The following is a 17,269-nucleotide window of genomic DNA, read 5'->3' on the forward strand; positions in this document are numbered from 1 at the left end:
TCTTTTTCTTAAATGGAAGTGTGAATGAAGCTTCCTTGATGGGTACAGCTCTGAGAGCACCCTAGGTACAGTGCCCTGACAGCGTGGGAGAGCAGTTTTTCATTTCAGCTCATCAAAATACTCTCTGCAGGGAGCCATTCTATTCCTGAGTATGGCAGCACTGTGAGAAGGAAAAGAGGTAGTGAATGAGACAAGGAAAAACAGAAAAAACAAATAAAGGTGATTGTGGTGGGGTAGAACTGTTTCATTGAAGTGGATCGCAAAACTTTTTTATTCAGCAGCCGTTCACTGAAAGATGTAAGTCTGCAAGGTCTCTTAGCCAGGAAAATGGTTGGAGAAAAGCTGACCATACTGTATCAGTAAATGTTTAATCAAAAGCAGAAATTTCTTCCATACCTTTTAATACATATATATATAATGTGCATATATAAAACAACCCAACAGCACTTTTCCCATTAAATTATAGTACATAAAACCGATTGTTTCATTGGAAAAGAGTCTATGTGTCTCCTCCTTGATACATTTCCTCAACCTGTCCTGAGAAACAACCAATGAACTGAATTCCTCTGGTAATCATGGCAATAGTTTCACACTGGGAACAGAACACAAGGCTCCTCAGATCATACAAGAGGGCAAAATTTTTTCCTCACAATTTCAAACATTCCAGGGCATCACAAGAATTACATAAATATTTGATAGAAGTTACAAAAATCTAAATGTTCAGGATAGATAAAATTCATTCCCCACCTACAGGTATGCCTTCCAACTTATTCCCTCATTACTGATTACAAACATCTACTACAGTTCGTTTTTTAAAGACGTCTTCCAAAGACAGAAAATCTCCATTGAGAGGTACTCATCCTCCTTTTGAGAGTAAACAGATGCTTGACACATGATCATACAAGATACAATGTGCATCTAGAACAGAAATCTGAGAAGGAAACACACAAAATCAAAGTAACGCTGACCAGAAAGACAAGACCAGAGCTCAGCTCTACCATGTCTGGCCCAGCTGTGGCACGGGCAGTTGCCAGCTGGGCAAGTGCCCACTTTTTTTGTTTGAGGAACAGTTTTCCCGCTTTTTAAAGTTAGGCTTGCAGGGATGGCTACCTAAATAATTTGCGAAAAAGAGTATTTTGCAGCAGTTCTAAGGACTAGACTGTGCTGCTGATAGGGATGTTCACAGCTCTTAGGGGCATGGTGAAAATTGCACGTGTAAGGGATGAATTTGTGCCCCAGGAATTTAAGATTAGAGCTGGACCAGGCAATAACTTTACCTTGATGCACCAAACCCTATTACCAACAAAACATATCAGCCTGCTGCTCCAGTATTTGTGGATGCCTGGCTCAAAAAACACCCAACCACCCTCTAGGGCAGTGAGTGAACCCACTCGGATCTGGAGTGACCCTCACAGCACTGATGCCACATCTTGAGTAGGTGACATTTCAGTGCCTCCAGCGGGAGTTGCAGGCTGTGGCAAGGACCGACAGAGGTTGTGGGTGAAGACAGGCTGTCCTGCTGGTGGGGGCGGGAAGGAAGGCCCCCAGTGTCAAACGTGCCATTGCAGTGGAGCCCCAGAAGGGACCTTCTCCGGTCATGCAGAAACCTTCACACCAACCAACACAGTTTCATTTGTTTCCACCACTTTCTTACAACACAGACGTGTCCCCCCTTCCTCCCTCCCCCCAACCCCCCAACCCCCTCCTTTCTGAACATATCGACAAAAGGAACGGCAAAATAAATAAATAAAGACTTAGCCTCTGCTTCGGGGCAGCCGCCTCTCCAGGGTCCCGCATCGGCGGCGCCCCGGCTGGAGCTGCTCGGCGTCAGTGTTCACGGCAAATGGCGGGTGCAGAGGGGGCCGGCGGCGCCCCGGCCCTGGCGGGAGGCTCCAGGCTCAGCTGTCCATGTGCAGCCCCCGGCTGTCATTGCACCAGCCCCGAGCCGTAGCTGAAGGTGTAGCTGCTGGCCAGCGACAGCGGCTGCTGGTGCTCCTCGGCCTGCTCCGACGGGTAGCTGGGAAAGGTCTGCGCCCGGGACACCTTCGCTGAGCCGAGGCTGTGACCTGGAGCGGGGAGAGACATGAACACACAGGATCTAAGTGGGCTTTGAAGCTTTTCACCTCCAGTGGATTAGCTTCCTACTGTCCCACGGTGTCTGGAGAGCAGAGTTGCTTCATTGGGTCCTTTTGGGGCTGCAGAAGAGGGTATTCCCTGTGCCTAAGGGCACAGGTGGCTGACAGATTCCCAGCCAAGGCAAAAGGCCCCAGACCCAACCCAGATATAATTTAGGGTGACAATTACTATGTCACAGACATCTTTTCATAAAAATCCTTTCTTTAGGATTTTTCCCCTTCTGGGAAGCTGAGGCCCCAGAAGAAGAATGTAAACAGTGGCTATCTGCTGCTGTGGAATGCAACAGGTGCACCTGTGATTGGCCCAGGTTGGATGTGTACAATTAAGGGCCAATCACGGACCGAGCTCTCTCGGGCAGAATCAGAGAGAGCTCCTTTGTTATTCATTCTTTCTCTATTCTTAGCTTAGCAAGATTCTGAGAACTTTCTCTCTATTCTTTTTAGTATAGTTATAATGTAATATATATCGTAGACTAATAAATCAAGCCTTCTGAACATGAGGTCAACATTCTCGCCTCTCTCTTCACCCTGAAGACCCTTGCAAGCCCTGTAACATTACTATTTCAAACTTCAGTGTCGTATTTGTGCATTTTCTACTTAATAAGTCTTAGTGATGTCAGTTATGGCTCAGAAATAACTAGTGCACATCTTTTTTACCTGAAGCGCTTCCCATGAAGGTAATGCCAGGGGTTTCAAAGGGATTAGTTCCACAAATCCCACTTCATTTACTTACTGTCCTTTGAACATGATGCCAGTTTGTCAGGTATGCATAGCACCACTGTAATTCCAAAAGGAACTGGCAGTGGGATACGGTGCACATGGCAGAATAGTGTTTAGGAGGAGGATGTGCCAGGATGTGCTCTTTTCCAGATGGCCTTGTGAATCTCATATAACCATTGCTTTAATCAGCAAGATGGGAAACCACATGTGAAAAGCCAGTGATGAAACTCAGGTAACCCTGACGACTCAATTCTGTAACCTGATTATTTTCATAACTTATATTTCCTTTTGAAATTGTAATTTAATAAGTAACAAAAATAAAATTTCCAAAATGCATATCTTCATGCAATTTTTTGTTGTTGTTGCTTTTGGAAATGTATATTGAAACTTGGATTTAAAATGGTTTTGCATAATGCTTTAAAAACTATCTTAATACACTTATTACCTGTAAGAATGCAAAATCATATTTTTATGCCAACCACAGAGATATTAAAGAATAGCTGCAATGGTATTGACTCAAATACTAAAGAATTCAGCTCATGCTGACACGTTTCAGAACAGTTAGCAGCTGGCCCAGTAGTGCTGGAACCAAGGATGATGTTCACCGGACTTGGGAGAACATTTCCTCACTTGCATTTGGAAAAGTTTGATCATAACACATTACTGACTTCTTCATGAAAAAACTCCATGGCTCCCCCTGAACATGATACTATCAGACCAATGCTGGGACCAAGAGAGAAAAAAATCCAAGTAAATGAAAAATAGAATAGAAGGTACACCTTAGTGACACTGAAGACAGTAAAACCAGAATCTGAATTCCCAGTGGCATGTTAATGATCATAAAATCAGTTTCAAAGCACAAGCAAGAAGGATGAATTTTTTATGTGTATTTTTCTTCTTTATTCATGGGGTTAAATTGACATTGGCCACCAAAACTTGGCTGAGATGAAAGGTTTAGATGTTTTCTGCTTCAAGAAGCTTTTGCATCAAACTGAACTAAAGCTTATGGTGACTTTGAGCTCTGAGCTACACAGTAGCTGATAATGTTTGTGAATAGTCTTAAAGGTTTTATTGCTTTAACCAACTTTCAATCATGATATTATATAAGGCCTTTATTAGTTTTTTACTTTTATTTGGGATTACATCACAATAACTGTCACTTTATTTCTTAATCTAATGCAAACCTAAACATGAGAAGATGAATTATTCTAGATTTTAATTTTTTGTTGCAAATCTGCCTCATTTCCTTCTCAGGATGTAAGATCTTGCTTTCCCTTTACCCAGAAGCACAATTATATGTCTTTTAAATGTCATAAGAGGCTGCTAAACCAGGCACATGATTTCTATGTAAAATTTGTTTCTTTCCTGCTAAAAAAGATAAATAAAGTATGTCAAGGTATAACTTTCCTTCATTTTCTTAATGCATTTTATCCAAAGAGCATAAAACAATCCCTGTGACAATGAGCACTTAGTAAAGAGACTTACTAACCACAGAGTTCCTAAACTCAGGCCTATTTGCATCATCTGCTGTATCTTGTATAATTGTATACACTTTTATACAATAGTGTAGCTTTAATGCAGCGATGAAGAGTGTCCCTAATACACTAATTTCTAGCCACGGAATTTAGGCAATGTCCTAGAATGCAGAAGATGAATTTGAATCTATGAGAGTTAAAAAGGAAATTAAATTCAGGTCTTTCATTTCCAAAAGCCAACACATCCCTTGCTGTTCTGTAAAGGAAAATTTGTTGATGCTAAATGTCACAACAGGGCTAGTTTTTGCCATTCTGTAGCCAAAGAGTTTAAGGAGGAGAGTTCTTCTCTCCTAACTGCTAGGATATGTAGTGAAATAGAAGAGAGACAGACAGATTGAAAAGATTAAGGCACATTTAACAGAGCCAAGAGGTCTAAGATGTCTGGTTGAGGTTCAAGCTGAACAGTATGACATCAATCTATGAAAATAATAGCAAAAAAATAGAGGACATTGGCTCAAATGAAATGGGAGAGCTACGGGTAATGGAAAAGTTACGAGTTTGGAAAGAATGGATCTAGGCAATATATTTACTTTCAAATTATATTTAAAAAACCCCAAAACTAATTAGCTATATTAATATACTTTAATAAATGAATAAGAAAATGATGGTGGCAAAATAATAAAATAGTCCAGAAGATTCCAAGTTGACTTAAGACTGCTAAGTAGTAAATTTCCAAAATTTAGGGCACTTTTAAGCTTTTTGTTAAAATTCAGCATATCACATACTGGAAATTCTATATTATAATAGATCCTTTTATTTTCATTCTCCAATATTATTTTAAGGTTCATACAGCTGATCAGTCTTATGGAGCCCTAGGTACTGCAGTGTCTCCAAAGTTACAATTTATGTCAGCAGTAAGGATTTTGAAACCAAAGATACAGGTAAAGTTTTTGCAGTGAAGGATTAAAGTTCCACAGCTTTCTAAGTTTCCTGCTTCAGTCACATTTGGGCCTTAAAAGGTTAAGAGAGAAGAAGAAGAATAAGAATACTGTTTGTGGATTTTGCAGCTCTTTGGTACCACAGCTGCTTTTAAGAACACAAAACTAACTCTACCCTGCAATTCTTCTGAAGTCAGCACAAGATGAATTTGATTCACACAGATTTTATGACCTGAACATACCAATGGAGCTGGGAGAGGTTTTTTCCCCCATGGCTTACAGAGGAAAAGTTGGGTTTTTTTCTGTTCCAGGACAAGACCTTGGAAACATAAGTATTATTCAGCCTGCTTCATCCTTTATTCAAATTTACTCTCAGGATTATAGAATGCAATGAAGCTGCAGTCCAAAGCAATTAGGTATGAATGATCCATCAAGAAAATTTAATGTAACCCATTAAATTACATTAAATTAGATTTTTCCTGATCTTAATTATGTTGGAAGCAGAGGAAGTATACACAAGGATCTTATTTCATGGCATGGTGCTTATTTATAACAATTCTTTGGAGGAAAAACCCAATGGTTTCCTAGTAACAGCAGTGACTGATGTACATATAAGTAGATCGATCACAACTTCTGAGAAAAAACTTGCAGTACTAAGCTAAATGAAAAGGAAAAAAAAAGAAGTGAAGAGATCCAGGGATAAGCTTTAAAAGCTCCCTTACTGCTGCTTATTGGGAGATGATTCTGTTTTAGATTCAGAATTCAAATTCTTAACCAGAAGGCAGGTGCCAACCATTTTTCTTTTCTAAATGAAATAAAGGTCACTCTTTTATTTTCAAATACAAGAATTCAAGGGATTCTGATCTGATGTTCATTGGCTAGAGCACTCATCTCTGATGTACAAGTCCTGTGTTAAAATTCCCCTCTGCCTGTGGGTAAGGTTCAACATTACACTTTCTGTGGAAAACCAGCTGAAAGCATTCCCTTTCTGCTCTGTGCTGACGCTGCTGCTCACTGTCCCTCAGTTGAGCCATTGACACCGCAAAGCTGCTTTGCAGACAGAAGCACTTTGGTCATCTGCTTTGCAAGAGCCCCACAAATCTCTGTGCTGGCAAAGCTGAGGAACAGCAACAAGCAGCCAAGGGAAGAGATGGCAGGTTTTTTCTGAGGCTGGTTTCCCTGCCAGATGGTTTGTTTGGCAAATGATGACCCGTGAGCAATGTGCCACCATGGCCACCAGACTGCTCACAGCTCTGATGCAGGAGCACTTTTGAAACCCCATGACTGATCTTCTCCCATCAAGATCTAATCTAATCTAAGTTTATGTTTCTGCAGTACAGTGATTAAAAATTAATAGAACCAGAGGCTCCTGTGTTTCAGCTTCTGTTGCAAGCCTTTAATTACTTTATATGAGATAGCCATTAGGTAAAAATAAAGACATTTGCAGCTGCACAGCAAGCTTTCATCTGGGATTTCTTAACCTCTGAACAGATGACTTTACAAACAAAAGGATGTACTTCTAATGCATTTCTATTTTTCTGAGTAAGAGTAATAAATTTGTTTTTGAAAATAAAATTTTGTATTTCCATTTCTAAGATTATGAGCACAAAATTGAAGTCATTAAATTAAAGCCAATTGGATATCTTTAGTAGTATTTTGTTTTGTATTTGGGAGTCCCTGAGACTTTACGATTCTAAGACTTCTGCAATTGCCATAGATGTCTCTATAAATGCTACAGAAAAACCTGTGCTCAAAAGAAATTTCTATGAATCAATCAGTGCAAGCTAAGAATAAATAAAGTGAATCAATTGCTCCATTGTAAAGCAGTTGTTTCTTTTTAGAAATATTAATTGGAAAATTCTATTGTTCACAATAAACAGAACACCCTGGGAAGCAGGGAAACAGAGACAGATGAGATTTTATCATTGCAAAACAGGATAGCGCAAGAAGGTGGAAAAAACCCAATTAGCTAACAGATGTTTCAAGAATGAAACATTAGTAAGAAGGAGTTAGCTCTGTGTTTTTTCCTCACACAATTCTCATTGGACTAAACGCAACTCTTGAGCCAGAAAAGTTCCCAAAACTAGTACCAGTCTTTAATCTAGATGTGTATTCTCCAAGGACTTTCCCAACAGCAGTGAAAGCTCCTATTTATGCCAGAGGAGGCCCAGAGATTGTACTGAGGATATTGTTTGAATGGGGAAGCTTGTCTCAAAGTGCTTCAGCCTCTGATATTCTTTGCAGCATTTTTGTTAGGACACAGGACAGAGTGGGAAAGGCACTGTAGCTATGCACTGAAATCCCACTAGGGAAAATTAAACTCTTACTGAAAAGAATTAAATTTTTATGCTGCTTATTTCAGATGGAAGCTTTTATCCTCTAAGAGCTTTTGTTGCAAAGAAAGAGACTTCATATTTTATTCTGGATAAAGAAGAAAATTTCTCCAAAAAACCCCTCTACTTCGGTCTCAAATCAGTTAAGTGGCTATTATTGCATCAAAAAGGATACTTTCATTTAAGGCAGAAAATAAATGATTGCTGCTATCCTATTTATAAAATGATACTGGTTAAAATTCTGCCAAGTCTCTGTATTGAATATACAGTGTCTTCTATTGAGCTACTGATGACAAAGCAGCTTTTCCTTTTCTGCTCTTAGATGATTGGAATAACTAAAGCAAAGTTTCATAGCAGGACAAACTGCTACAAAGCAAAACATTTATTTTGCAGTAATGATGCAGTTGGATTGGAAGGGCATTAATTGGTACAGCAATTATTATGCTGTCACTCACAAAAAGATGCAATGGAAGGCAGCAGATGGAAACTGAAAAACAGCATAAACTACATTACAGCATATTGATTTCCATATACTTATTGAAAGTGAAACTGTGGGTCTGTTTCAGCTCCAAATAAAGAAAAACAAATTTTCCTTTGAATTTAACTGCAGTTGGAATAAAAACTCCAGGCAATACAGCTGGGCTCCAACTTTCATGTATTCTAAAATAATTTTGGATTTAATTCCATCAGATACATATATCTTTCTGAAGGGAGAAAGAATATCAAAAACCTACTCTTTGGGACAGATTTTTAAGAAAATGGTTTAGTTTGTTTATTATAAATACTTTTGAAGAAGACTAATTTAAATTGAGAATAAAATACATAGAAAATATATGAAGAGAATGAATGACAAACTCTTACCCTCTCCCCCTTCAAAATATTTATTTTTCATTCTTAATTGAAAAATAGTTTCATTTTCCTCAGAATTTGAAATAAAAATAGTAACTTTTAAACTGCACAGAATCAAGATTAGTAAGTACCAGAGCAGATACATATTTGTTACAGAGCCATATCACTTTCCAGAACTGGAAGACTATTATTTCACTTAAAAGTCTTTGGCATTGTCATTAAGTCCTCCTCTAGAAAAGAAGGAGCTTTACTTATGCATGCAGAAGAGACTGCAGGATTGCCAGTTTAAGACCAGCACATTTACAAAATGCTGATTTTCAACATTCCAATTTTGGCACAATAATGCTAGAGTCTTGTGAAGACCATGTGTACATGTCAATATTTTGAAACCCAGAAAAATTGTTTCAATACCTACAATGTGAATTACTTGTAAATATTATGCACAGGAAAAACAAGCATTATTTCATCTGTATCCCTATCTAAAATAGCAGCTATTTAAAAGCAGTATCTTGAAAGGTGTAATTAAAGCCAGTGTATTGACTGAAAGCCAGGTTGGCTTAATTGCTGCTGTGTTTTTCTAGGAAGTGTTTTTAAATACTTGCTGTCCTGCTGCACTTAACTTGTGAATCACCTACTTAGACTATCACAAGTTGATGTAGCTCCTGTGGTAGAAATATTAGAACATCAATCACATCATTCTCAAGAATGAGTAGGTTTATCTTGCTCTCTACTTTTAATTGGTTTCCATTAAGATTTTTTTCCCCTAATAATGCATTTAGGTGTGTTTATAAAGGGAGGAGACATATATAAATCCCTACCACCTAACATCTCCACCCAGCGCAGGGAAAAGAAAATTATTTACACATCTCACATTACCCAATAGCCTTTTCCATTTTTGCTCATGTTTCTGCTGCCAAAATCCGACACATATTTGGAAAACTGATCTATTTTACATATGATATCTCTTTGACTGGTGCTCTTCTACTTATTATCTATAACTGTAGGCCTGTGTGCCTGAACTTCAAGGAGATTAAGTAAAAGAAATTGGAGCAGCAATTTTTGTAGTTCTGTGCTCTGAGCCAATGTGCAGGTAAGCATGACAAGCTTGTAGTTAGCTTTCTTATATTGTCTTCCATACAAAGACCACACCAGTCCTTGCAGAGATTAATTCATTTTGTCTTTGCAGCTTTTTGCACTTGTGCTAATGTTGGAGTACTAAACCAGCCCCCTCTCACCCTCTGTCCTGAGTCCAGCTCTTTAACTATGCCAACACAGTCGAAAATGGTTCAATCATGTTCCCACTTGACATGAAATTAGGCTAAGGTCCAAATTTGCTACAAAACAAACATCATTTTCCAGCTGAAGACTCTCAAAAAGAAGGATTTCTTAGCTTGGTTTCATGGATTCCATAGAAGAGAAACTTTCTGCAGTGATAATTTGAATTTTTAGTTTATTGATTTAAAAGTATTTTTCAGGGAACCCTGATAGCCTGGCATTGAGCAGGCTCATCTTGCAACCCAAACCATTCTGTAATACAATGAAATACTTTATTCTCAGTAATTTTACTTGTGATAGAAAAAAATCCCCTATTTAAAAAAAAAATCAATTAAAGAAAGTGTTGAGCTGCTCTTCCTGACTTGCACTAAGTTAGGAGAGTTGCAGGTTTCTCTGGACCATTACCCAGATGATCCAAAATTTGTGTGTATGGAGAAGTTACCGTGGTCAAGGATTTTGTTTTGTACTGAAAGACACAGGCATCACGACCTTGAGGAAAAGCTTTTGAGAGGAAATGTGGGCAGTTTAGCACTGAAATGTATCAAAATGCCAGCAAGTTAATTAACAGCAAATAAAATCTTGAATGAGTGCCCTAACAAAGCTACCTGAAAAGGCTGAGTACTTTGTCCAAGGTGGCCTAATTCATTCTTTAAACCACAGGCTCAGTCAACCAGAAACTAATATAAAACCTAATATAAAACATCTCCACATAAGCTGTAAAATCAAGGTTCATAATGAGAATACTGGCTGTTTCTGAACTTGTGCCTGTGCCAAGTAAATTTATTTCATTCACCACAAAAGTAAACAAAGACTAGGCATTTTTATACATAATGCATATAGTTTCACTTTCCTATTCAAGCTCAGAACTCAATGAACTTTTAAACAGAAACTTCACAAAGCAGACTTCACAAATACATACATAATGTATGTATTACCTATGTGTATTGGTAATACTAAGGGAAAAAAAAAAGGTAGAGGAGAAATTTCTGCAAGTGACAATTTCCTTCACTCCACGGAACATTTGAATGAGATCCAATTGCAAAATGCAAGAAATAACGAGAAAATAATGCTCTGATCCTAAGTGCATATGGGAAAGGCCAAAGTAGGGGGAAGAGATAACAGCTAGGGAAAACTCCAATAAGGAAATTATTTTAGTCTTTATTTTATCTCATGGAGACATAACAAACCAAAAAAAGAAAATACTCTGAAAAATTAACCTGCTCCTGGAATAATTGAAAAGCAGGAAGAATATAAAGCTAGTAAAAAACCCCAAATGTGAAGGATAGATAAAATTGTGTGAATTGAGTTACTTTTTCTTAAATAGTTTTCTGCAATATCTAAGTAAGTAGAGCTCCACACTTGGCTATCTGCTTTTGACTCCTGGGTAGAGCATGAAGTCATTATGACTGCCAACTGATGGTAGATGTCTGGGCAGAAACTGGAGTATAATTTATTTTACATCTTTGCAATGTACATGTACCAGAATAATTTAAAGCTGGTAACTATGCATGTACTGTCATCATCCTGGTTTACCAGTTTGTTAGCTCGGTGCTCATTTTTCCCTTCCTCAAAATGTTGTGTTTTTATTACAGCCAAACTAAATGCCCCTTCAAAAGAGAGATTCTATCAGATAGATTGTTAAAAAAAAATCAATGCCTAAATTTATTACTGATGTAACAGAAAGCATCTTACTGAAAAATTCAACGTAAAAATGCAAATTTATACATTGCATATCACTTTGATGATAGGAATATGTCACTGTTAAATATTTATTGCATTTCAAATCATGTTGACATTTCCCCTTGGATACACTATTCCAGAAAACTCTATACAGGCCTGATGAAATTCCACTGATACTACAGAGATGGAGTGAAACAGTGAAATTCTAATTTAATATTAGAATATCTAAAGCAAAATGAAGGAAAAAATTACATCAATTAAAAGTGTGTAGTGTGGAGACAGTATACTCCTTTGAAAAGGGGGTACTATTGCAGGTACTATTGGTTGATCAGTACTGTTTAATCTTGTGGCTGTCATAATTCTGCTGATCTTTATATTGACCAATATTTCCTGGCCTGGTAGTATTTTCATTATAAACACTCCAGTCACAAAGATTTATCACTAGCCTATAAAAAATATTGCCATAAAATGAAACTCAGCTCATGAGGTCAGAGAACACAGTCAGAGAGCAAATTTGTCCTGACAGCATGGAGGGAATATGTTTTTCACCACAATTTATGTAAGTGAAATACAGCCTTGATTGGAAAAAAAAATAAAAAATAGAGAAAAATTGGCAGGTAGTATAGCTTGCATTGCTTAACACAGGGAAAAATGGGGATAAAGGATTTATGCCAGCTGAAGTGGATATCTATTCTACTAAAACTATATTTAAAAGACAATTTTATTATGTGAGCAGAACATGAGAACAAATATATCTAAAGCAAAGTCTAAGACATGCAGGTGGTACATCTGAGCCCTTCCTTTTGCACTCCCAGCCAGTTTCTTTGCACACCTGAAGAGCCAGGGAGATAGGGAGATTAATGTTAGCAAAACTAACCCTTATCAAAAAGAAGACACAAAAAAGGGAAATCAAATTGCAAAACATGTTTTATGAATGTTTGGTTTCCACTGTGGAGTCAGATCTGCTCCACTTCTGGGCTGTTGGGAGAGGCAGGAAATGGATCTGAGATGTAACAGGACCATCATTTTAGCATCAGCTGTGCCTGAGATTACCTCAGCAAATGGTTGCACTGCAGATCCAGTCCTGTTTGAGCCATGCTAGAGCTTCTCACTGCACAAAGCAGCAGAATTCATCATCTGCTTTTGATCATTTTCCTCCACCTCTGCCATAAAACTCAGTCACCCCATTAGTGTGCTTCCACTGAAGGAAGGTCCCTGAGGACAAAGTGCCATTCAAACTGTAGACAATGTTGTCCAAGAACAGGAAAAAGTCTTGGACTCTGGTAAAATGCCTTTCCTTCAAGGAACTTGGTATTTATGTTGTAACACAGGGAGTTAGCCTTGCTTGTGTGTATTTTGCTGGGAATAGAAGGAGGAGGGTGGCTTGTGGGAGATAAACAAAACCTCTCCCAGTTTGATAAAATGAGATATTTAAACTGACTAAAGATTTTCCTTTTTTTTTTTTCTGCCACCAATGAGAAAAATTCAGAGTTCTCACATTAATATATGCAGGGATGGAACACAGCTTTCAGAACTTCTACCTTTCCCCTTTCACTTTTTTACCCATATATTAAAAACATTTAATAAACCATTTGTTATTCAGATCTGGGGTCTCTGTGAAATAATTTTCTATGAAATTGTCCTTAGAAGTATTCTCTAGAAGACATTAATGTTATTTCAAGCTGCAACTAGATAGTAATAGTAGAGGCCATGTAAAAGTGAAATACTGTATTAGCTGATAATTAGCTCCCTGGAAATATTAAAAAGTTTCCTGAAACACTTGAAGGCAGGAAGTCATGCCTCTCCACCAATACTAAAGGAGAAATGATTTTTATTTTTTTTAAAGTGCAATTTGAAATTATAGACTGTCCTTAATAAGACTTGAGACAGCAGGCATAGTACACAAAAAATACAGAAATGGTTTTTATGACACGCATTTGAGGTATATTTTGAGGTGTTTGGTAGTAGCCACTGCAAGTGGCTGGACAGTTTATGAAATGGATGGAATAAAGGAAAGGTTTCTGTCTGTACTGACTGCAACAGCACTCTCAGTTTTTTTGTTCCTTGCAGAGATTGCATATATAAAATATGTGGCAACAAGGCAGTTCACAGAGATGAAACAAATTATTTTTCTCTATAATTTATTCTCTAAAATAAAGAAGTTTATTGATTTTTAGATTATATAAGTTTAATTGGAATAAAGTAGATGTCTAAAACATCAATGAAGCACTCAGGAAAGTTAATCCATTTTTCATGACTCTATAAATAATTTCTTCTAGCTGTAAAAGCCTTCAATTACCCACCAGGAAATCAAAAACAATGGCTCTAATTCACTGAGGGATGCAAGTGATGTTATTTTGCCTTTTTTTTTTTTCCCTGAAAGGGAATTCACTGTGATTCAGTGTGAACAAACTGTGCCATTTTTATCACACTTGTGTAACAGCAGAGGAAATGAGTGGAGGTAAATCTGGTAAGGAATTGAAGGAACTTGATCTGCTTGTTTCTGGAGATGGGAGGAGTCCCTTTTCCTTTTTCAGACAACAGAAGAAACAACTTAAACCAATGCACTTCCTTCCACACCCATATCACCCAACAACAAGCAAATAAACAGAATATGAAAATCAATGATAATAGTAAAAAGCACAGAAAATACTACCCACATGACTTTCCTGGAAGATTATTATTAAAATTGTAAATATTCTGTCCCGTGTTTTGCTTTTATCCATTCCTTAGCTGAGGATGGTTTTTTGTTAGCATTCCTTATGTGGCCTCTCAAATCACAGAAGCTGTTTGAGCAGCTCAGCAGCAGTCCCTTCAAAAGATTTCCTTAATTCCAGCTGCTGGGAAAAGAGTCCTGACAAACCCAGTGGAACGATCTGCTGAAGCAAGAAGGGGTAGAGAACTATCACCTCCTAAATGACATTCATCCTGTCTTCTCCCACTGCCTGGTAGTTAAGTGTTACTAAAGCAAGGCAGGAAATGACAAGGAAGCATGCCCACAGCACAAGACAATAAGCAGCAATCATATCAGAACATGGAGTGAACAAAGTAATTACACTTCCTACAGACATTTGGAAAAAAGAGTGTGACATTAAGGAAAGGCACTTTACTGATGGCAATTTTGCCATTGGCTTTAACTGGAAAGAACTGTAACACAGATTTTAAATTCATTATGAATGTCTGCAGTTGTAGCACACAGGTAAGAGATGCTGAGGTGAACAAAGAGGAATTAATCTCTCAGAAGGGTTGAATGTTACAGATATGGGGGTTGGTAGCAGTTTAGCTAACAGCAAGATGGATAGCATGGAGCCATCAGCAATAGAAGGGAAAGAAAAATAATATAGAGGATCCACTTCACAGTTCCTGAATGAAATCTCTGGAATTTTTTACATGTGGCTACACCATCCAGTGCTCCAGTCATTTTCAGCTATTGGTGGTCACACAGAGGCATGTGAAATCCAGAAAGTGCAGCTCAGACACAAAAGAGATTCAAACCAGCTTCTGCCACCACGGCTTGCTGCCTTCTGTGCTATTATTTTCCCTTTCAGTGCCTATTATAGCAGAGCAGCACATAATGTGGAAGCATACAGTATGAGACAGGATTCCTGAGTTACGGCACTACTTCTCCATGAACACTGCAAAAATCATTACCTTGCATGTAAATTTTTAGGTTTACTAGTACAGCTCTAAAAGGAGGGAAGTGAATAATGGAATACAAGTAGCTTTCTGTCTGGACAAAAAAATGTGAATTTAGAGAGCTGAAAATCAGCTGTGATTTAAAAGGAAGTTAAAGTATGAATTCAGCAGAAATGATAACTCTGCACGTACCATACCTGGTGAAACATGATCTCATAATTTTACACTAAGGCAAAATGGCAGCTTGCAAAACTGTGTTGTATGAGGTCCCAGCTTCAGGTTGTAAGAGTAAAGCCAAAATAAAATTATACATATATATATTCTCTATTTTAAGAGTACAATTTAAAGGGAAACAACTAATAAAACAAATTTTAAAAATAAAACCAAACAAATAAAAAAAACCAAAAAAACTCAACAAATAAAAAAATCCCAACCCCTCTAAAAAAACAATTTCATAAAGCAAATTACTTTTACCACTTTTTCCAATTTATGTCTTTATAGCGTACTCCTCCATGGAGCAATAATAATTAAAAATTAGAAATTGTGAGGACTTTTACTCATTACTTTTTATACAGAACAAACCAGTAATGTGTATTCCTTAGCTCAGTCCTCAGGCTGAGGTGTGAGATAACTCTTATAGAACAGGTATGCTATTAACAAAATATAGATGGGCATTCATTCCACAACCAGAAAAAGAACTAAAACCTTTCATGTTATAGCTCACACCTGTGATGACTGCACTATCGTGATTATTCAGGACACTGATTCTGCATCACAAAATCACCATATTTACATCCTATTGCTAGAACTTGCAGTTAAAATAATTTTCTTTATATAGTGTTGCAGCTGCAGACATGAGCACCACTAAAACACAGAAAAGGGAGCATTCTGTGATTCTTGGAGAGCTTTGCCACTCCCATGATCTTTGCATTCTTTTAAGGTTTTATATTTTCCTTCATAAGTGGGAGAATGGGATCCAGTTAGTTATTTCCACTTATGTCTCTTTGCAATGAATATTTAATGAAACACAGCAATGGCTACAGAAGCCTCTAAAGCAGCTCAGAAATTGAGGTACTACCTCAAAATGTCTGCCAGTCAGTACAACAATATCTGGCTTTATAAATGCACTTTGAAAAAACAAAATGAAACAAGCATTTTTTGCCTTTTGAGAATTACGGTATACTAACAAAGGAAATTTTTTGGGATGTGAAATCTGTCTGTCCATTTACCTTAGAGGATAATCTGGAACTGAATTTAAAATGAGACTGAGGAGCTATCTAAATTTTAGAAGATATTCAGACCTGCTTCTGAGGGCTGTGAACCATATGCTTTGTGCCTATAAATGTGCTTCTCAGACAATACCATGGGATTTCCAAAGAAGCAATGAGCAAGGGGAAATCCAATTTTTATGTCTTTGGTAGAATGACTAAATAGCAATGATTCAGGTAACTGGACCATCATGATCCATTACAGAGCCATCCTATCCCTACTAAATTGTTACTTTAAGAGCAAAAATGACAAAACATTAGCAGCAAGGAACACAAAATGCAGTGTTGCTGTTTCTACTGACATGCTATTATTTGTCTTCATTTTAATAATTAATTGCCTTGAAAACGCAGCAGAGGTGTATTAAAACATCTTGAATTTCCTCCTCCCCAAAAGCAAAGAAAAAGAGGAAAGAAGAGAAGAGAAGAGAAGAGAAGAGAAGAGAAGAGAAGAGAAGAGAAGAGAAGAGAAGAGAAGAGAAGAGAAGAGAAGAGGGAGAAAAAAGAAAAGAAAAAAGAAAAGAAAAGAAAAGAAAAGAAAAGAAAAGAAAAGAAAAGAAAAGAAAAGAAAAGAAAAGAAAAGAAAAAGAAAACTGAAAAACCTCTGCATGCTGTTTTATGCAACAGCACCTTTGCAGGAAGTGGGCTGGGGGAAAAGGAAGCTTTACCTTAGTATTTTAACTTTGAACTGAATAAAATAGGCAAATAGCATTCTTTCTAAGTTTAAGAACAGTGGCACCATCTGAGAGAAAGCTTCTCCTCCTTTCCTCAAAGTAGAATTCAGTTTTTGATTTACTGAGCATCACCTTTGATCAAAGACTTTACATCTACTGTAGTCACTTCTGTGATTTAACACAAAATCCTTTCCAGTTCTTTTGATGCCCTATTTCTGCCTAACAAGAGCCTAATATGCACATATCTTTAACTTACCAACTAGAAGCTATGAAACCAGTGAGAATAATT

The 17,269-nt window shown here is 37.5% G+C and overlaps 1 protein-coding gene across 1 annotated transcript in view; it reads right to left on the reverse strand.

The window, feature by feature from the left end:
• Nucleotides 1-1,926: 1,926 nt before the first annotated feature.
• Nucleotides 1,927-17,269, reverse strand: part of DOK6 (docking protein 6) — a 241,688-nt gene continuing 226,345 nt past the window's right edge. Inside the window, exon 8 of the mRNA XM_058815279.1 lies at nucleotides 1,927-2,066. Within this exon, the coding sequence (XP_058671262.1) occupies nucleotides 1,927-2,066 (140 nt within the window). The remainder of the gene's footprint in view (nucleotides 2,067-17,269) is intronic.

Source organism: Ammospiza caudacuta, chromosome 1 (assembly GCF_027887145.1).
Source record: "Ammospiza caudacuta isolate bAmmCau1 chromosome 1, bAmmCau1.pri, whole genome shotgun sequence".
NCBI lineage: Eukaryota > Metazoa > Chordata > Aves > Passeriformes > Passerellidae > Ammospiza > Ammospiza caudacuta.